This window comes from Oppia nitens, unplaced genomic scaffold (assembly GCF_028296485.1).
Source record: "Oppia nitens isolate AA-2021 unplaced genomic scaffold, nextdenovo-longstitch-racon4-pilon3 scaffold21_pilon_pilon_pilon, whole genome shotgun sequence".
NCBI classification, from domain to species: Eukaryota; Metazoa; Arthropoda; class Arachnida; order Sarcoptiformes; family Oppiidae; genus Oppia; species Oppia nitens.
Genome location: NW_026533201.1, coordinates 1,082,501 through 1,102,533, shown reverse-complemented (window position 1 = coordinate 1,102,533; position 20,033 = coordinate 1,082,501). Strand labels below are relative to the sequence as shown.

At 33.3% G+C, this 20,033-nt stretch overlaps 7 protein-coding genes across 10 annotated transcripts in view; 5 read left to right on the top strand and 2 right to left on the bottom strand.

Moving 5' to 3' along the window:
* LOC128953296 (uncharacterized) overlaps positions 1 to 20,033 on the bottom strand; it is a 388,095-nt gene that overhangs the window by 70,584 nt on the left and 297,478 nt on the right. The gene's annotated exons all lie outside the window — the stretch shown is intronic.
* On the bottom strand, positions 4,925 to 5,991 carry LOC128953406 (histone-lysine N-methyltransferase SETMAR-like). The gene is made up of 2 exons (XM_054298891.1): positions 5,395 to 5,991; positions 4,925 to 5,335 (listed from the first exon to the last, which is right to left on the bottom strand). Exons 1-2 carry the CDS (start codon positions 5,989 to 5,991, stop codon positions 4,925 to 4,927), a joined length of 1,008 nt encoding a protein of 335 aa, XP_054154866.1.
* Positions 6,377 to 8,407, top strand: LOC128953288 (peptidoglycan-recognition protein SD-like). Its single transcript, XM_054298770.1, has 2 exons — positions 6,377 to 6,602; positions 7,504 to 8,407. Exons 1-2 carry the CDS (start codon positions 6,515 to 6,517, stop codon positions 8,337 to 8,339), a joined length of 924 nt encoding a protein of 307 aa, XP_054154745.1. The 5' UTR covers positions 6,377 to 6,514; the 3' UTR covers positions 8,340 to 8,407.
* LOC128953275 (spidroin-2-like) lies at positions 9,925 to 12,139 on the top strand. The gene is made up of 3 exons (XM_054298754.1): positions 9,925 to 9,979; positions 10,030 to 10,126; positions 10,517 to 12,139. The coding sequence occupies exons 2-3, from the start codon at positions 10,039 to 10,041 to the stop codon at positions 11,956 to 11,958; spliced, it is 1,530 nt and encodes a 509-aa protein (XP_054154729.1). The 5' UTR covers positions 9,925 to 9,979; positions 10,030 to 10,038; the 3' UTR covers positions 11,959 to 12,139.
* Positions 13,297 to 14,947, top strand: LOC128953279 (uncharacterized transmembrane protein DDB_G0289901-like). Of its 2 annotated transcripts, XM_054298760.1 has the most exons (4): positions 13,297 to 13,357; positions 13,420 to 13,513; positions 13,668 to 14,327; positions 14,388 to 14,947. In XM_054298760.1, the coding sequence occupies exons 2-4, from the start codon at positions 13,426 to 13,428 to the stop codon at positions 14,816 to 14,818; spliced, it is 1,179 nt and encodes a 392-aa protein (XP_054154735.1). In that variant the 5' UTR covers positions 13,297 to 13,357; positions 13,420 to 13,425; the 3' UTR covers positions 14,819 to 14,947. The 2 variants fall into 2 exon arrangements, with proteins under 2 accessions (XP_054154735.1, XP_054154734.1); XM_054298759.1 differs by having other exon boundaries at positions 13,668 to 14,947.
* LOC128953405 (antifreeze protein Maxi-like) lies at positions 16,155 to 17,052 on the top strand (the record flags this gene model as incomplete). The annotated part of the gene is made up of 2 exons (XM_054298890.1): positions 16,155 to 16,410; positions 16,446 to 17,052. Coding segments are annotated over 2 exons (840 nt in total), but the record flags the coding sequence as incomplete, so codon positions are not given.
* The window catches only part of LOC128953278 (uncharacterized), a 2,575-nt gene continuing 705 nt past the window's right edge, over positions 18,164 to 20,033 (top strand). Inside the window, exons 1-3 of the mRNA XM_054298758.1 lie at positions 18,164 to 18,226; positions 18,300 to 18,393; positions 19,557 to 20,033. The exon at positions 19,557 to 20,033 is cut by the window's right edge and continues 705 nt beyond it. Coding sequence (XP_054154733.1) covers positions 18,191 to 18,226; positions 18,300 to 18,393; positions 19,557 to 20,033 — 607 coding nt within the window. The 5' untranslated portion in view covers positions 18,164 to 18,190. The remainder of the gene's footprint in view (positions 18,227 to 18,299; positions 18,394 to 19,556) is intronic.

The following is a 20,033-nucleotide window of genomic DNA, read 5'->3' as shown; positions in this document are numbered from 1 at the left end:
ACTGATGTTCGATACGGCCCAACGTTTTATCAAATGTCTGGAGCGTATGGGCGACCGATTGCAACCGTTGACTATCAATTGCACGGTCATCGCGGGATCAGTCGTGTACAATTAGTACTGGTGATTATGGTATACAATATTATCAAAAAAAAAATGGCCACATTTTCCATGGCGGACCATTGCCAACGTATTGGTGCAATTTAAACTATTGACATACATGGATCAACCTTAGGCTCAGTAGGGCTTTACATTGGTCATTATAATTATAGACCGGTAAATGTCGGTAAATTTGATAGTATACCTGTCCATCAAGGTAGCACTCATGAAGCCCAATTGGATCGTACAGCCGCCAAATTAGTAGCTCAGTTTTTTGGTCCTGCTGCTACAGGTGCTGCTGCTACAGGTGCTGCTGCTACTGGTGCTACTGCTAGTGGTGTTGCTACAGGTGCTCATACTTGATGGACCTGTTAATGGTGCTGCTTGATTTTATTTTTAATTGATTAAATATTAACAACAATAATATTTAAAGCTAATTAAAGATATAATAAAGATAGAAGTTAATTAAAAGTTTAATTAAAATTTATTTATTGTTTGTTTTATATTTGTTTTTTTTATTATTAAAATGCAATCAAAAAAATTTTCACGCTATCCTATACCATACCACTTTTACCCCTTGTATACCCCCAGAAATCCAAAAACATTTGAAACACTTATTTTAAAATAAAATGTCGATTATTATATATCATTTTAAAACATAATAAATATATTTTTAATAATTATTTTTAAAAATTTATAAAAAATAAGGTGTGGTCAAATAAAATTAATTTTTAAATATATGGCATATAAAGGTACTTTTAAACTTTTAAATATTTAAGTTTATTGATGAAAATTAATTATTAAAATAATAAATAATATTGACTATTTATAGAATAATAATTTATAATGTTAAATATAATAATATTATTAATATAAAAATTATTATCAAAAAATAAAATAACTCGAAAAATAGTCATGATTATAAAATTATAAAATAGTTGATTTTGATTATGATTAATAATAAAAAAAATTATGAAATATTTATTAATAGTCTGTCTCTCTCTCTCTGTCTCTCTCTGTCTCTCTGTCTCTCTGTCTCTCTGTTTCTCTTTCTCTCTTTATCTCTCTGTCTTTCTATCTGTCTCTCTCTCTGTCTCTCTCTGTCTCTCTCTATGTCTCTCTCTGTCTCTCTCTGTCTCTCTCTGTCTCTCTCTGTCTCTCTCTGTCTCTCTCTGTCTCTCTCTGTCTCTCTCTGTCTCTCTCTGTCTCTCTCTGTCTCTCTCTGTCTCTCTCTGTCTCTCTCTGTCTCTCTCTGTCTCTCTCTGTCTCTCTCTGTCTCTCTCTGTCTCTCTCTGTCTCTCTCTGTCTCTCTCTGTCTCTCTCTGTCTCTCTCTGTCTCTCTCTGTCTCTCTCTGTCTCTCTCTGTCTCTCTCTGTCTCTCTCTGTCTCTCTCTGTCTCTCTCTGTCTCTCATTACGAATCAATGCTAATATAGCTTATAATTATTACTATCATTCAAAACACACACACACACAGAATGTCCTGAACTGCCATTTATTGGACGTACGGAATGGGGCGCACGTCTATCAAAACAATCACTCGGACCGTCTAAGCTACCCGTCCGTCATCTGTTCATACATCATACTACTGGTCGCATCGATACCAGTAGGTTTAGCGGATCAGTAGATAAATATAGCATTTATTGGTCAGCCCCCCAGCACACTATCGAACGGCCCAACCAACTGATGTTCGATACGGCCCAACGTTTTATCAAATGTCTGGAGCGTATGGGCGACCGATTGCAACCGTTGACTATCAATTGAACGGTCATCGCGGGATCAGTCGTGTACAATTAGTCCTGGTAATTTTGTATACAATATTATCAACAACAAAAAATGGCCACATTTTCCATGGTGGACCATTGCCAACGTATTGGTGCAATTTAAACTATTGACATACATGGATAAACCTTTAGGCTCAGTTGGGCTTGACATTGGTCATCATAATTATAGACCGGTTAATGTCGGTAAATTTGATAGTATACCTGTCCATCAAGGTAGCACTCATGAAGCCCAATTGGATCGTACAGCCGCCAAATTAGTAGCTCAATTTTTTGGTCCTGCTGCTACAAGTGCTGCTACAGGTGCTACTGCTGCTACTGGTGCTCCTGCTAGTGGTGTTGCTACAGGTGCTCATACTTGATGGACCTGTTAATGGTGCTGCTTGATTTTATATTTAATTGATTAAATATTAACAACAATAATATTTAAAGCTAATTAAAGATATAATAAAGATAGAAGTTAATTAAAAATAATTAAAGTTATTAAATTTATTTATTGTTTGTTTTATATTTGTTTTTTTATTATTAAAATAATTTAAATTATGAAATTAAGCTCTTTTTTTGTTGAAAAAATGCAATCAAAAAATTTTTCACGCTATCCTATACCATACCACTTTTACCCCTTGTATACCCCCAGAAATCCAAAAACATTTGAAACACTTATTTTAAAATAAAATGTCGAGTATTATATATAATTTTAAAACATAATTAATATATTTTTAATAATTATTTTTAAAAATTTATAAAAAATAAGGTGTGGTCAAATAAAATTAATTTTTAAATATATGGCATATAAAGGTACTTTTAAACTTTTAAATATTTAAGTTTATTGATGAAAATTAATTATTAAAATAATAAATAATATTGACTATTTATAGAATAATAATTTATAATGTTAAATATAATAATATTATTAATATAAAAATTATTATCAAAAAATAAAATAACTCGAAAAATAGTCATGATTATAAAATTATAAAATAGTTGATTTTGATTATGATTAATAATAAAAAAAATTATGAAATATTTATTAATAGTCTGTCTCTCTCTGTCTCTCTGTCTCTCTGTCTCTCTGTTTCTCTTTCTCTCTTTATCTCTCTGTCTTTCTATCTGTCTCTCTCTCTGTCTCTCTCTGTCTCTCTCTATCTCTGTCTCTCTCTGTCTCTCTCTGTCTCTCTCTCTGTCTCTCTCTCTGTCTCTCTCTCTGTCTCTCTCTGTCTCTCTCTGTCTCTCTCTCTGTCTCTCTCTCTGTCTCTCTCTCTGTCTCTCTCTGTCTCTCTCTGTCTCTCTCTGTCTCTCTCTGTCTCTCTCTGTCTCTCTCTATCTCTCTCTGTCTCTCTCTGTCTCTCTCTGTCTCTCTCTGTCTCTCTCTCTGTCTCTCTCTCTGTCTCTCTCTCTGTCTCTCTCTCTGTCTCTCTCTCTGTCTCTCTCTGTCTCTCTCTGTCTCTCTCTGTCTCTCTCTCTCTCTCTCTGTCTCTCTCTCTGTCTCTCTCTCTCTCTCTCTCTGTCTCTCTCTCTGTCTCTCTCTCTGTCTCTCTCTGTCTCTCTCTGTCTCTGCCTCTGCTGTCTGCAGCTCCTGCTGGTGTTGCTCCGGTTGGTGCAGCTCCTGGTGGTGCAGCTCATGCTGTGATTGGCAGTCATTAATTAAGCATTAAATTAAAAAGATATTTATTTCAACAAATCTTTCTAAAATCTTAATAAAAACAATTTCTATATAAATTGTAATAAATTAATCTATAGATAAAATAAAATAATAATCTCAATAAAATTGATTATAAAAAATATGATTTAATTCTACTTTATAATTATATATATATATATATATATATATAATGTATACATTTATATACCTAAATAAATAATTGATATTTTTTATTGTAAATTTTAATTTAAATATAAATAATAGTTAATTATCATATACAGTATGATAACAAAAATCTATTATAATATACATTAAAAACTGTAATTAAAAAATATTATACTATTTTAGAGCTGGTACTGTATATACAATTGAATATTCCCTCAATTAAATTCTCTCCAAAATTTTATTTATCCCTCACTAACCTGTTATATATGAAAATATATTAATATTATTTTGTATTTCAATTTTAGATAATTACTAATAAAATCTTTATTTTTTGTTTGGAATAAATTTTTATTACACACAATTTTTGTTATTTAAAAATAAATTTATTAGTTAAAAAATATTAATTGTTATTACAATTGAAATTGATTCCCTTAGGGAATTCCCAGTGATCACTCAAACCCTATTTATATAATATTATAACTTTATTTGCTTTTTTTTAGAAAAAATACATAAATCTAATTGTCCAATATGTTTTGATATATTTTTAAAATAAAAAAATTATTATGTAACCGGACGTTATACTTTTACTCATATATAAAATTAGACTACCTTTTCTACCCCCAATTCCCATCCCAATATTCAACTACCAATACCCAGTGTACACATATTTTCAACAAACAACAAAAATTGACGTATTTCTACAAAATACGCGTACATTATATATATATATAGATAATGTTATGTGCGTGTTGTCCAAATGCGTCAATATATAAAAAAAATACAATATATATCATATTTGTATTTATATTCCATGGTTGCACAGTATATGTTTGATTAGGGGAGTACTGATAGGGAAGGGGTAGAGATAGGGGTCAACAAATAAATAAATTTTAAACACTTAATAGAGGGATTAGGTGTATTTGCTGGTTGGGTTGGTGTAAAAATAAAATAGTAAATTATATTATATATATACAGTATAAATATATATACAGTATATATATACAGTATATATATATATACAGTATATATATATACAGTATATATATATATATATATATATATAAATTTATACAATATTTTATCTGAAAATTAAAAAAAAACATTAATCATTTTATCTTTAATTTAATCTTTAAAAAATCATTATAAATTTACCTAAAAAAATAAATAAATATTAGATTGGTAGAAAAGAAATTAGCCTCGGTAGCTTAAGACAATTTTATTCAAATTTTTTTCAAATATTATTTAAATATAGTCTCCGTTAGCCCTTATGACACGTTTCATACGGTCGACCCACTTCTCATAGACCCCGCGCCAGTCGGCTGGACTTAGGTCTCCCAAAAATGACTCAATAGCGATGTCAATCTCAATTTCGCTATTAAATACCGTTCCTCTCAGGTGTTTCTTGAGGTTTTTGAAAAGCCAAAAATCAGCCGGAGCCAGATCAGGACTGTACGGTGGGTGTGCCAGAAGTCGAATACCATTGTCTTTGAGATACTTGGTTGTTACCAATGCTTTGTGAGGACGGGCATTATCGTGATGCAAAAAAATACCAGTTAGTCCCGACTTCGGGCGGTCCTCACAAACAGATTCAAAGACTTGAGGCAAACATTTCTTCACATACCAGTCGGCGGTAACCTTCTCTCCCTTTCCTAACTTAACGATTTTCACAATACCGGTTGAGCGAAAAAAATGGCGTGCATTATCTTTTTTACATGCACTTCACGTTTGGCTAACTTCGGGATCTCTTCATCTTCTATGACCCATAACTTTGCTTCTTTACTGTTTAAATTGTCATAAAAGTACACATATGTTTCATCACCAGTCACTAATCGATAAATAAAGTGATCTCCGCCATCCGAAAATATCTTTAGGTTTTCCCGGCAGATCTTAACACGAGTGGCCATTTGGTCGGCTGACAGCACGTGAGGTACCCATTTGACACAAACATGTCTTGCATTAAGATAATTGTGTAGAATATGATGGACTCTCTCGGTTGAAATATTCAATGTATATGCCATCTGTATTAGTGTCATTCGTGGATCTACTTGAAGTAGTTCCCGAATTCTGGCCACATTTTCATCGGTGGTCACTTCCCGAGGTCGACCTGACTTCGGCATATCCTCAAGTGATGTACGACCAAATTTGAACTCTCGATACCAATGCGTTACTGTAGAGTAAATAACAGTATTTGATCCCAATGTGTCATTAATTTCATCTGTCGCCTCCTGTGCCGTCAGCGCGCGCCGATAACAATAGGCAATTATTGCCCGAAAATCACGAGAAGCAAAATTTATGGTTTTCTCAGACATTGAACACTTTAAGAAGTCACCAAAACTGAACCAAATGAGCAAATGTTGTGAAAATTTGTATTTATTACTAAAAATAAGTGTACTTTTGTTTAATAATAAAAGTTTTGTCATAATTTACAGTTTTGATGCTTATACTAATTATATACCTACTGTCCTAATAGATTTAGTAATCAATTTAGTAAAAAATTAATCAAAAAAATTAGTCTAAAATATAAATTATTAAGAGAGTAATTTTTATAACAAAACTAACCCTTTCTCTACCCCTCCACTTAAAAAAAACCTAATAAATACTATATATAATAATAATTAATTAACTGTATATTATTATGAAATAATTAGTTAATTAAAATTTATAAAAAAAATTAAAAAAATAATTTATAGTTTTATAGTTAGCAGTTAGTAGTGTATGTGTGTATACAAAAACCATATTAAACCCTTTTTTAAAATATTTTTTTTGATTATTAAAAATTAATTTTTCAATTATAAACTATTTTTATTCATTTATTCATTTTTTTAAACAAAAATGTTTGGCAAACAATTGGTTAGTTTGCTGTCAATATTATTGATTACAGTATTTAATAGCTATATTTGTTATAAATTTATAGAAAAAGGTAATATCTTTAAAAAAAATACATTAATTTAGAAAAAAATATAAAAAATTAGTTATTTATTCTGTCTGTCTGTCTGTCTGTCTGTCTGTCTGTCTGTCTGTCTGTCTGTCTGTCTGTCTGTCTGTCAGTCTTTCTGTCTGTCTGTCTGTCTATATGTCTGTCTGTTTGTATTAGACTGACCACCCAATTTATTAGTAAACCTGTATAATAGTATAAAATTATTATTTTCACCTGTATTTTCCTGTATATTAAATATTATATTCCTGTATGTTAACCTGTACTTAAATAACTATATATTCGTATATATTTATAATACTATAAAATAAATTTAATTTAGATGCTATAATTATATAAAAAGTTGAAATTATTTTATATTGAACATGAACAATTTTACAAATATTTATAAATTTTTTATATTTAAAAAAAAATATTTGAAATATTTAAACTGTATATTAAAAATACAAGCAATTTTTTACTAACAAAACTTAATTCATAGTTATTTTATACTTTTATTAATCAATTAGTTTTACATATTTTAAAACTGTATATTTTATTATACAGGTTAGCCCTTTCCTGTCACCTGTATTAGACCCTTAATTCCTGTATAATACAGGCGGCACCTGTATGGGTGGTCAGTCTAGTTTGTATGTATGTAAGACAAACAGACAGACATACAGAATAAATATCTAATTTTTATAATATTTTTCTGTCTTTCTCTCTSTCTGTCTGTCTGTCTGTCTGTCTGTCTGTCTGTCTGTCTGTCTGTCTGTCTCTCTGTCTGTCAGTCCCTCTGTCTGTCTGTCCCTGTCTTTCTCTCTGTCTGTATCTCTCATTCATAATCAATACTAATATAAAGTTTATTAATAATTAATATTTCTTATCCAAACACACGTACACACAGAATGTTCAGATCTGCCATCCGTTGGTCGTAGAGAATGGGGGGCACGTCTACCACGACAATCACTGGCACCCTCACAGCTACCCGTCCCACATCTATTCATTTATCACACCAGTAGTTATTCCCGACAGTGTCTGGACCTGAACTCATGTATCCGTGCCGTACGCTATATTCAAGACTATCAAATGGATACACAGGAGCTCCGGGATATTAGCTATAATGCACTGATTGGCGGCGACGGCCGTATATATTGGGGACGATCAACGTTGGTCGTCGGATCGCAACCGGTCGGTTTGCACGATAAGTCCCTGTCGGTAGCATTTATTGGCCAGTACGACAACCAGGAACCCAGTCAACTGATGTTGGATACGGCCAAACGTTTAGTCCAATGTTTCGAGAAACTGGGCGACCGATTGACTGGTGACTATCAATTGCATGGTCACAGGGATCAGTTGTGTACCAAGAGTCCTGGCCAACTGGTATACAATGTTATCAGACAATGGCCACATTTCAAGGGCGGACCATTGTCAACGTATAGATGCAATAAAACTATTGGCACGCAGATAGCTGATGGACTTATTGGTAATTACGATTATAGACCTATAGTCGGTAGTTTTGATAGTAACGGCAATAGTATACCTGTGCAAGGTAGTACTATGGAAGCCCGATTGGACGGTCCTACATCAGCCAAACTAGCTCAGGGTTTTGGTCCTACAGGTTATTCTATGGATGCTGTTCCAGGTGAACCTGCTAATGCTGGTGCTCCTGTTGCTACAGGTGCTGCTGCTGCTGCTGCTGCTACTGGTGCTCATCTTAGAGTTGTTCTTGGTGGTAAATGATTTTTTTGTCACTATTAAAATATTAACAACAATAATAATATTATAATTGTTTATTACTATAAAACAGATTATTAATTAATAAATTATGTTAATTAATTTTTTTTTTAATTTTTTTTATTTGTTTGTTTTTTATTATTTAAATAATTTATTATAAAATTAAGATCTATAAACTTTGTTGTTTAAACCCTATTTGTTCACCCTATCCTATACCCCACCCTGATTTGCAACCCTGATATTTTGATATTTTTTTTGAAAATAATTAATCGCAAAAAAAAAAGATTTGATTGTGCTTATTTTAAAAATTAACATTGATTTAATTTGAAAAAAACAATATGTGTAAAAATAAAACATATATTAATATTGTCTTTTAATATTATTTATTAATATTTAATTTGATTTAACAATAAATATTACCGTGTTAAAAGTAATTTTATAAAACAAAAAATGACTAAATAAAATTTATAATTACTAATTTTTTGTTGTTGTTGTATTTAAGCATGGTTAAGATTAATTCATATAATATATGTATTATATAATAGACAGTATTTTAAAAAATATGTCTTTCATCTAATTTTAGATTTTAGTTTAATAAAAATTAAAATACTAAAATTAATAATTATCTATACTGTATCTTAGTTAGGAAAACAATAAGTAAAAAATAATAGTTAGTTAACTAAAATATATTAATTAAAATAATATTTTTTTGTGTAAATTTTAATTTAAATATAAATAATAGTTAATTATCATATCTTATAATAAAACCTTATTATTATATAAAAATAGATTCCCTTTTAGGGAATTCCCAATGAGCATACAAACCCTAATTATATAATAAGATAACTTTATTATTTTAATTTTTTTAAATCTAATTGTCATATATAGGAAAAATAAAAATAATAATATATATTTATTATGTAATCGGATGTTATACTTTTACATATATAAAATTACCTTTCCTTTACCCCCCCCCTCTAATTCCCATCCCTATTCACCTAATAATAACCATAAAACACATTTTATTTTTTAGATTTAAAAAAAACATCAAATTGACGCAAAAACATGCACGTACATTATATTTATATAAAAAAAGGGTTGCACAGTTAATCTTTGTCTAGTAGGGGGAAGTACAGGTGGGGTATGGGGTAGGTGTCAACATAAAAATTTATTTTGTTTTTTTCACTCTTAATAGAGGGTTTATGCGTACTTTGTGTGCGCGGGTATTGCAAATGAATTAAATATTATGATTTAAATTGATTCAAGTGTTATTAAATATTTGAATATTTTAATTAAAAAAAAAATCATTATAAATTTTAACTTAATTTTTTTTAACTTTTAACTCGATTATAGTATTAATCAGATATAAATAATTAATTTTTATTATTATATTATTTAATTCGTTTAAAATTAATTATTTATATCTGATTAATACTATAATCGAGTTAAAAGTTAAAAAATTATTAATATAACAACCTAACCCCTCCTCTAACCCTCCAAATCATAATATCCTATTAAATACTATATTTATATATATCGGTATATTAATAAAATGTATATTATTATGAAATAGTTAGTTAATTAATATTTTATAAAAAAAATTATTTATTTTTTAAAAATTAGCAATTAGTAGTGTTTATTCAAAGGTATAGTTACTGCTTATTTAAATATTTTTATAGTATTTTTTATTTTATAGGCACATAAAATGTTTGGAAAACAATTGGTTAGTTTGCTAACAATTTTATTGATTACAGCATTTAATTGCTATAATTGTTTAAAAGATATACAAAAAGGTATTATTATTTAATTAATTAAGAATAAAATTATTAAATACTTTCTCTCTGTCTTTCTCTCTGTCTCTCTCTCTCTCTCTCTCTCTCTCTCTCTCTCTCTCTCTCTCTCTCTCTCTCTCTGTATCTCTCTCTCTCTCTCTCTCTCTCTCTCTCTCTCTCTCTCTCTCTCTCTCTCTCTCTCTCTCTCTCTCTCTCTCTCTCTCTCTGTCTCTCTCTCTGTCTCTCTCTCTCTGTCTCTCTATCTATCTATATAACTATATATCTATCTATCTATCCATCTCTCTCTCACTTATAATTCAAATATCAGATTTACTGAAGTTTTTTATTATTATCATTCAAACAAACACCCAAACAAATCACACACACAAACACACACACACACACACACAGAATGTCCAGATATATCATTTATTACACGTACCGAATGGGGCGCACATATATCACACAAACACATGCGTCCGATACAACTACCCGTCCGTCATCTATTCGTATTTTCAACCGGTTACATACGAAACCAGTGTCTGGACCTACAATCATGTATACTAGCCGTACGTCGTGTTCAAGATAAACATAAAATAGCATACGATAAAGATATTGCCTTTAATTATCTGATTGGCGGCGACGGCCGGGTATATCTGGGACGGGATCAACATTTAAAGGGTTCGATGCCTAATCAAATGGGCAATCAATCACTGTCGATAGCATTTATTGGTATGTTTGGTAAAAAACAGCCCAACCAGCTTATGTTAGATACGAGTCAACGTTTGCTAAAATGTTTGGACAATCTGGGCGATCGATTGACCAGCGATTATCAATTGCATGCCGATAGAGATCAATGGTGTTCAAAAAGTCCGGGCGAAAAACTATACGAACTGATTAGACAATGGCCACGTTATGTTGGCGGACCATTACCCGGTTATTCTTGCAATCCATATAAGGGTCCTAATGGTGGTCGTGGTGGTGGTGGTGGTGGTAATGCTACAACTATTGGCGATCCTATAAATCTAAACGATGGACCTGCTGCTAGCAAACCAGATAGTGTTGATAGTTACTATGGCAACTATCGTGATGGTCGATTCGGTTCTACTACTGGTGGTGAAGCTCCTGATGGTGCAGCTCCTGCTGGTGCAGCACCTGGTGGTGCAGCTCCTGCTGGTGCAGCACCTGGTGGTGCAGCTCCTGCTGGTGCAGCACCTGGTGGTGCAGCTCCTGCTAGTGCAGCTCCTGGTGGTGCAGCTCCTGCTGGTGCAGCTCCTGGTAGTGCAGCTCCTGCTAGTTCAGCTTCTGGTGGTGCAGCTCCTGTTGGATCAGCTCCTGCTGGTGCAGCTCCTGTTGGATCAGCTCCTGCTGGTGCAGCTCCTGTTGGATCAGCTCCTGCTGGTGCAGCTCATGTTGGATCAGCTCCTGCTGGTGCAGCTCATGTTGGATCAGCTCCTGCTGGTGAAGCTCCTGTTGGATCAGCTCCTGCTGGTGCAGCTCCTGTTGGATCAGCTTCTGCTGGGGCAGCTCCTGTTGGATCAGCTCCTGCTGGTGCAGCTCATGTTGGATCAGCTCCTGCTGGTGCAGCTCATGTTGGATCAGCTCCTGCTGGTGCAGCTCCTGTTGGATCAGCTCCTGCTGGGGCAGCTCCTGTTGGATCAGCTCCTGCTGGTGCAGCTCCTGCTGGTGCAGCTCCTGTAGGTGCAGCTCCTGGTGGTGCAGCTCCTGGTGGTGCAGCTCCTGCTAGTTCAGCTCCTGTAGGTGCAGCTCCTGGTGGTGCAGCTCCTGGTGGTGCAGCTCCTGCAAGTGCAGCTTCTGTAGGTGCAGCTCCTGCTGTGATTGGCAGTCATTAATTAAGCATTGAATTTCCAACAAACCCCCCCACAAACCTCTTTAAAATTATAATCTTAATAAAATTAATTTCAATATAAATGGTAATGATAAAATATCTAACTGACAAATATCTATGATAAAAAATAAAGTTATCTAAATAAAATTTATAATAAATAATATGCTTAAATTGTATAATTGTATATCCCTAAATAAATAAACAATAATTTTTTTTAATTTTAATTTTAATATAAATAATAGTTAATTATAATACAGTTTATATAACTTTAAAAACTATATTTAAAATATATTTTATTATATTAGAGTTGTTATTATAGTTAATTTTTTTTAGTTAATTTCATCCATAATTTTATTTATTCCTCACTAACCCGTTATATTATTTTATTTTGTATTTCAATTATAAATAATTACTAATAAAATCTTTAATTTTTGTTTGGGCATAAAATTTTATTTTTACAACATTTTTGTTATTAAAAAAAAATAATAAGTATAAATTAATGATTATAATTGTAATCATTAATTAATATAACAATATAAATATAATCCCATAGGGAATCACCATAAAACTTATTTATATAATATGATAACTTTATTTTTATTTTTTAAAAAAACATAAATCAAATTGTCAAATATGTTTCAGGAAAATATTTTCAAAAAAAAAAATATTATGTAACAGGATGTTATACTTTTACTGTTATTTTCAAAAAAACAAAAAAAAATTGACGTATTTGGACAAAATACGCATACATTATATATATAATCTACGCACGCGTTGTCAAAATGCGTCAATATATATATATATATATATATATATATATATATATATGTATTTATATACAAGGGTTGCACAGTTTATGTTTGTTTAGGGGAGTACTAGTGAGGGAGTGGGTAGGAGTTAGGTGGGTCCTATTATAAACAAATATCTACATCATAAACACATTGATACAGGAATTGAGTTTATTTGATGCTGGGGTTGTTAACTATTAAATATTTAGATTTAAAAAATTTTAATCGGACTATTAAAAAACTAAAAATTATTTTATCAATTAATTTATTCTTTTAAAAAAAAAAATCTCGATATAAATTTTAACTTTTAATTGTAAATTTAAAAAAAAGTTAGTAAAACAAAACAAAAATAGTTATAATGATAAATATTAAATATTAAGATAATACAGGTATTATAATTTTTTATAACAACCTAACCCCTCATCTAAGCCTCCATATACAAAAAAAATCCTATTAATAACTATATATATATATATATATATATATATATATATATAATATATATTATTATGTAATAATAAATTAATTAAAATTTATAAAAAAAACCTTTGAAAAATAATTTATAGTTTTATAGTTAGCAGTTAGTAGTTTATGTGTGTATAGAAAAAACTAGAAGTAAACTATATATTAAAGTAACTATTTGTTTGTTAAAAATACTAAACTATTTTATTTTTTAGACAAAAATGTTTGGTAAACAATTGGTTAGTTTGCTAACAATATTAGTGATTACAGTATTTAATTGCTATTTTTGTTATAAAACTATAGTAAAAGGTATTATGATTTTAAAAAATAGATTAATTTAGAAAAAATTTATATAAAAAATTAAATATTTATTCTCTCTCTCTCTCTCTCTCTCTCTCTCTCTCTCTCTGCCTCTAAATTATTAATTAATAATTATTTATTATCCAAACACACCTACACACAGAATGTTCAGATCTGCCATCCATTCATCGTAGAGAATGGGGGGCACGTGTACCACGACAGTCACTGGCACCTGCTCAACTACCCGTTCCCCATCTATTCATATATCACACCAGTAGTTATTCCCGTCAGTGTCTGGACCTGAACTCATGTATCCGTGCCGTACGCTATATCCAAGACTATCAAATGGATACACAGGAGCTCCGGGATATTAGCTATAATGCATTGATTGGCGGCGACGGCCGTATATATTGGGGACGATCAACGCAGGTCGTCGGATCGCAACCGGTCGGTTTGCACGATAAGTCCCTATCCGTGGCATTCATTGGTCAGTACGACAACCAGGAACCCAGTCAACTGATGTTGGATACGGCCAAACGTTTAGTCCAATGTTTCGAGAAACTGGGCGATCGATTGACTGGTGACTATCAATTGCACGGTCACAGGGATCAGTCGTGTACACAAAGTCCTGGCCAAAATGTATACAATGCGATCAGACAATGGCCACATTTTCAGGGTGGACCATTGCCAACGTATAGGTGCAATAAAACAGCTAGTGCTGGCAGGTTTGATAGTAATATTTTAACTGTAGGTGCTAGAGATCTTGTTGGCCGATTAGGCAGACCAGATGGTCTAGGTGCTAATAATGATACTGTTACATACAGTAAGCTTATTATTACTCCATTTATTGGTCATTCTGTTTATACTTATAATGTTGGTCCAGCTACTGGTGCTGCTGCTACCGGTGCTACTGGTGGTATTATTCCTGCTAATAATGGTGGTCAAGCTAGTGGTGGTATTAGTCCTGCTAATGTTGGTGGTCAAGCTACTGGTGGTATTAGTCCTGCTAATAATGGTGGTCCAGCTACTGGTGGTATTGGTCCTGCTAATAATGGTGGTCCAGCTACTGGTGCTGCTGCTGCTACCGGTGCTACTGGTGGTATTAGTCCTGCTAATGTTGGTGGTCAAGCTAGTGGTGGTATTAGTCCTGCTAATAATGGTGGTCCAGCTACGGGTGGTATTAGTCCTGCTAATAATGGTGGTCCAGCTACTGGTGCTGCTGCTTCAGCCGGTGCTCATGTTGGTGGTGCAGCTACTGGTTCACCAGCTCATGGACATTTTACTGGTGTACTTACTGGTGTTGTTGCTGCTTGAGAACCTGCTGTCTAAAAAAAAATATTTATATCTAAACAAACAAACAAACAAAAATTAAATAAATATTAATTTCTAACTATTATTAATAATAATCTAATTTAATAATAAATTTTTGATTTAATTGATAGATTATTTTAATACAGATTTGTATAATTGTTATATAATTTATTTATTAACAAAAAAAATTTATCTAATAATTTATTTATTTACAAAAGCAAACAAATATTACTATCAAATATGTTTTTAAATTTTAATTAAATAAAATATTAATATTATATAAAGTTTTACGTATACTTATCTTAACTAATTTAATTATTTTGTCCCCCATTTTCGTCCCTATTATCTTAACCAATCACTATTATTTATTTATTTTTAATTTAACATCATATTTACGTATATGGATAAAACGCGTACATTATAATATTATATATATATATATATAGTATTTAACTTTATATTATTATGTAATAGTAATTTAATTAAAAAAAATTAAAAAAAAACCTTAAAAATAATTTAGTTTTATAGTTAGTAGTGTATGTGTATTCAAAAGGATAGTAGACATTATTAAAGTAACGGTTTATTTGTTAAAAATTAATTTTTCTATACTAAACTATAATATTTTTATTTTTTTATTTTTTAGACAAAAATGTTTGGTAAACAATTGTTTAGTTTGCTAACAATATTAGTGATTACAGTATTTAATTGCTATTTTTGTTATAAATATATCGAAAAAGGTATTATCAAAAAATATTATTAAAAATTAGATATTTTATCCTTTTTTGTCTCTCTGTCTCTCTGTCTGTCTCTCTTCTCTCTCTCTGTCTCTCTCTGTCTCTCTCTGTCTCTCTGTCTCTCTGTCTCTCTGTCTCTCTGTCTCTCTGTCTCTCTCTGTCTCTCTCTCTCTCTCTCTCTCTCTCTGTCTCTCTCTCTGTCTCTCTCTCTGTCTCTCTCTCTCTCTGTCTCTCTCTCTGTCTCTCTCTCTGTCTCTCTCTCTGTCTCTCTCTCTGTCTCTCTCTCTCTGTCTCTCTCTCTGTCTCTCTCTCTCTCTGTCTCTCTCTCTCTCTCTCTCTCTCTCTCTCTCTCTGTCTSTCTCTCTGTCTCTCTCTCTGTCTGTCTCTCTCTCTGTCTGTCTATGAAAATCGTCTTAAACCATTAATACATACAGAAATTAGAAATATTCTCTCTCTGCCATCCAGGTCTCTAGTAGTAGTAGTCTAGTAGTCAGTGGCTCTCAGCAGCAGTAGTAGTAGTAGTCAGCAGCAGCAGCAGCAGCAGCAGCAGCAGCAGCAGCAGTGCAGCAGCAGTAGCAGCAGCAGCAGCAGCAGCAGCAGCAGTAGTAGCAGTAGCAGCAGCAGCAGCAGCAGCAGCAGCAGCAGCAGCAGCAGCAGCAGCAGTAGTAGTAGCAGCAGCAGCAGCAGCAGCAGCAGCAGCAGCAGCAGCAGCAGCAGCAGCAGCAGCAGCAGCAGCAGCAGCAGCAGCAGCAGCAGCAGCAGCAGCAGCAGCAGCAGCAGCAGCAGCAGCAGCAGCAGCAGCAGTAGTAGCAGCAGCAGCAGCAGCAGCAGCAGCAGCAGCAGCAGCAGCAGCAGCAGCAGCAGCAGCAGCAGCAGCAGCAGCAGCAGCAGCAGCAGCAGCAGCAGCAGCAGCAGCAGCAGCAGCAGCAGCAGCAGCAGCAGCAGCAGCAGCAGCAGCAGCAGCAGCAGCAGCAGCAGCAGCAGCAGCAGCAGCAGCAGCAGCAGCAGCAGTAGTAGTAGTAGTAGTAGTAGTAGTAGTAGTAGTAGTAGTAGTAGTAGTAGTATAGCAAACAATATTACTGGTAGTGGTGCACTTGTTGGTCCTGGAACACTATTTGGTCCTGCTTCTGCTGGTGTTCTAGCTGCCGGTGCTGCTCCTGTTGGTGGTGCAGCTACTGGTGCTGCTGCTGCTGCTGCCGGTGCTCATGTTGGTGGTGCAGCTACTGGTGCTGCTGCCGGAGATCCTGTTGGTGCAGCTACAGGTGCTGTTGCTGCTGCCGGAGCTCCTGTTGGTGCAACTACAGGTGCTGCTGCCGGTGCTCCTGTTGGTGGTGCAGCTACTGGTGCTGCTGCTGCCGGTCCAGCTACAGGTGCTGCTGCTGCCGGTGCTCCTGTTGGTGGTGCAGCTACTGGTGCTGCTGCTGCTGCCAGTGCTCCTATTCGTATTACTAGCACTTATCTTTCAGGACCTGCTGTCTAAAAATAATTTTTCTCTATATAAGCAAACTTATCCTTAAAAAAATTAAATAAATATTTATTTCTAACTATTATTAATAATAATCTAATTTAATAATAAATTTTAATTTAATTGATAGATTTTATATAATAGGATTGTGAATATTTATCTAATAATTTATTTATTTAAAAATATTTATCTAATAATTTATTTATTTAAAAATATTTATCTAATAATTTATTTATTTAGAAAAAAACAAACAAATATTACTATCAAATATGTTTTTAAAAATCAAAAAAATTTTTTTTAATAAATATTATATAATCGTATGTTTACGTAAACTAATTATTTCGCCCCCCCATTTCCCTGCCTATTATATTAACCAATCCCTATTAATTATTTATATATACATATATATAATTTATTTACCAGGGTTGAGCAAGTTTATGTTAGTCAATGGGAGTACTAGGCTAATTAGGGGAAAGTGATACTATATGGTTAGCTTAAATTAAATTATGATGATGATATTATTTTTTAAAATAAATTATAATTATTATCATTAAGATATAATTATTTATAATAAATATATTTTGTCGTTTAAATATGCAATGAAAAATTTTTCACCCCCTATACCACAAATTTTTATGAGATTTTTGCCATTTTAACCTCCTATACCAACCCACCCCTGAAATCGAAAACCTTTAGCAAACTTTAGATATTTTTATATATAATGTACGCGTGTTTTGTACAAAATGCGTCAATATATAAATTTACATTATATACAAGGTTTGCACACAGTTTATGTTTGTCTAGGGGAGTACTAGTGGGTGGGGGTTGGGGATTGGGATCAACTCAAAAAAATATGTGTTCAAAATTTTAATAGAGGGATTAGGTATGTATTTGGTGAGGGGGTGTGACAATTGAATTATATTATAATATTTAGATAAATAATAATATATAAATAAGTAAGAAAAAACAAATAATACTTATATACAAAAAAGTATAAATTATTAAGATAACATTCTACCCCCTCCTCTACCCCCCATATTCTAAAAACCTAATAAATATTATATATATAATAATTAATTAACTTTATATTATTATGTAATAGTAAGTTAATTAAAAAATAATTAAAAAAAACTTTAAAAAATATTTTATAGTTTTATAGTTAGCAGTTAGTAGTGTATGTGTGTATTCAAAAGGATAGTAGACTTTATTAAAGTAACTGTTTATTTGTTAAAAATTAATTTTTCTATACTAAACTATGATATTTTAATTTTTTTTTATTTTTTAGACAATAATGTTTGGAAAACAATTGGTTAGTTTTCTAACAATTTTACTAATTACAACATTTAATTGTTATATTTGTTTTAAAGATATTATAAAAGGTATTTTAATTGAAAAAATATATTAATTTAGAAAAAAAATTATAACTATATATAAGATATTTTCTCTCTCTGTCTCTCTCTGTCTCTCTGTCTCTCTGTCTCTCTGTCTCTCTGTCTCTCTGTCTCTCTGTCTCTCTGTCTCTCTGTCTCTCTGTCTCTCTGTCTCTCTGTCTCTGTCTCTCTGTCTCTCTGTCTCTCTGTCTCTCTGTCTCTCTCTCTCTCTGTCTCTCTCTCTCTGTCTCTCTCTCTCTGTCTCTCTGTCTCTCTGTCTCTCTGTCTCTCTGTCTCTCTGTCTCTCTGTCTCTCTGTCTCTCTGTCTCTCTGTCTCTCTCTCTCTGTCTCTCTGTCTCTCTGTCTCTCTGTCTCTCTGTCTCTCTGTCTCTCTGTCTCTCTGTCTCTCTGTCTCTCTGTCTCTCTGTCTCTCTGTCTCTCTGTCTCTCTGTCTCTCTGTCTCTCTGTCTCTCTGTCTCTCTGTCTCTCTGTCTCTCTCTCTCTCTCTCTCTCTCTCTCTCTCTCTCTCTCTCTCTCTGTCTCTCTCTCTCTCTCTCTCTCTCTCTCTCTCTCTCTCTCTCTCTCTCTCTCTCTCTCTCTCTCTCTCTCTCTCTCTCTCTCTCTGTTTCTGTTTCTCTCTCTATGGGGCCTCGGTGGCCGAAAGGCTAAGTTGTCGGCTTTCGAGTACGATAACCCGAGATCGATACCCGTTTGGGCCACCTAAGTATGTTAGGATTTTTAACGCGAGGAAACAGATAATATGTGTACTCAGAACTGTCCGCATATATAATGCTGTCCTATCGTTAATAGGGGTACTCCTCTAACTACTGCACTCTCGGCGGTTATGAGTGCTATACACAGTATAACCAACAATACTGGAGAGAAACATAGTTTAAGGGTTCTCAAAACCCCGTGCATTGCAATCATTGTAAAAACGGGGGATACAAATCATGGATATTGTCTCTCTCTCTCTGTCTATGTCTCTGTCTCTGTCTCTGTCTCTCTCTCTCTCTCTCTCTSTCTCTCTCTCTCTCTCTCTCTCTCTCTCTCTCTCTCTCTCTCTCTCTCTCTCTCTCTCTCTCTCTCTCTCATTCATAATCAATACTAATATACAGTTTATTAATAATAATTATTACTATTATTCAAAACACTCCGCACACACACACACACAGAATGTCCTGAACTGCCATTCATTAGACGTAGTGAATGGGGGGCACGTCTATCAAAACAATCACTCCAACCGTCTAAGCTACCCGTCCAGCATCTGTTCATACATTCAACTAGTAGTCATCCTGGCCATTGTCTGGATCTGAACTCATGTATCCGTGCCGTTAGCTATATCCAAGACTATCAAATGGATATATTGAAACATCGGGATATTAGCTATAATGTATTGATTGGCGGCGACGGCCGTATATATTCGGGACGATCAACACTGTCGGTCGGATCGAAACCAATCGGTTTGGCCAATCAATCGCTGACCATAGCATTTGTTGGCCAGTACGATTTCGGACAGGGTCCCAGTCAACTGATGTTGGATACGGCCCAACGTTTTATCAAATGTCTGGAACGTGTGGGCGACCGATTGTTGCCCGACTATCAATTGCACGGTCACCGGGATCAGACATGTACGGCTAGTCCTGGCAATT

Coding starts and splice junctions, on each gene's coding strand:
- LOC128953279 (XM_054298759.1), top strand. CDS start 13,426: ATGTTTGGTAAACAATTGGTTAGTTTGCTAACAATATTAGTGATTACA. Junction 13,514..13,667: donor TTATAAAACTATAGTAAAAG/GTATTATGATTT, acceptor ACCTACACACAG/AATGTTCAGATCTGCCATCC.
- LOC128953288 (XM_054298770.1), top strand. CDS start 6,515: ATGTTTGGCAAACAATTGGTTAGTTTGCTGTCAATATTATTGATTACA. Junction 6,603..7,503: donor TTATAAATTTATAGAAAAAG/GTAATATCTTTA, acceptor ACGTACACACAG/AATGTTCAGATCTGCCATCC.
- LOC128953275 (XM_054298754.1), top strand. CDS start 10,039: ATGTTTGGAAAACAATTGGTTAGTTTGCTAACAATTTTATTGATTACA. Junction 10,127..10,516: donor TTTAAAAGATATACAAAAAG/GTATTATTATTT, acceptor ACACACACACAG/AATGTCCAGATATATCATTT.
- LOC128953406 (XM_054298891.1), bottom strand. CDS start 5,991: ATGTCTGAGAAAACCATAAATTTTGCTTCTCGTGATTTTCGGGCAATA. Junction 5,336..5,394: donor TAGCCAAACGTGAAGTGCAT/GTAAAAAAGATA, acceptor AAAATCGTTAAG/TTAGGAAAGGGAGAGAAGGT.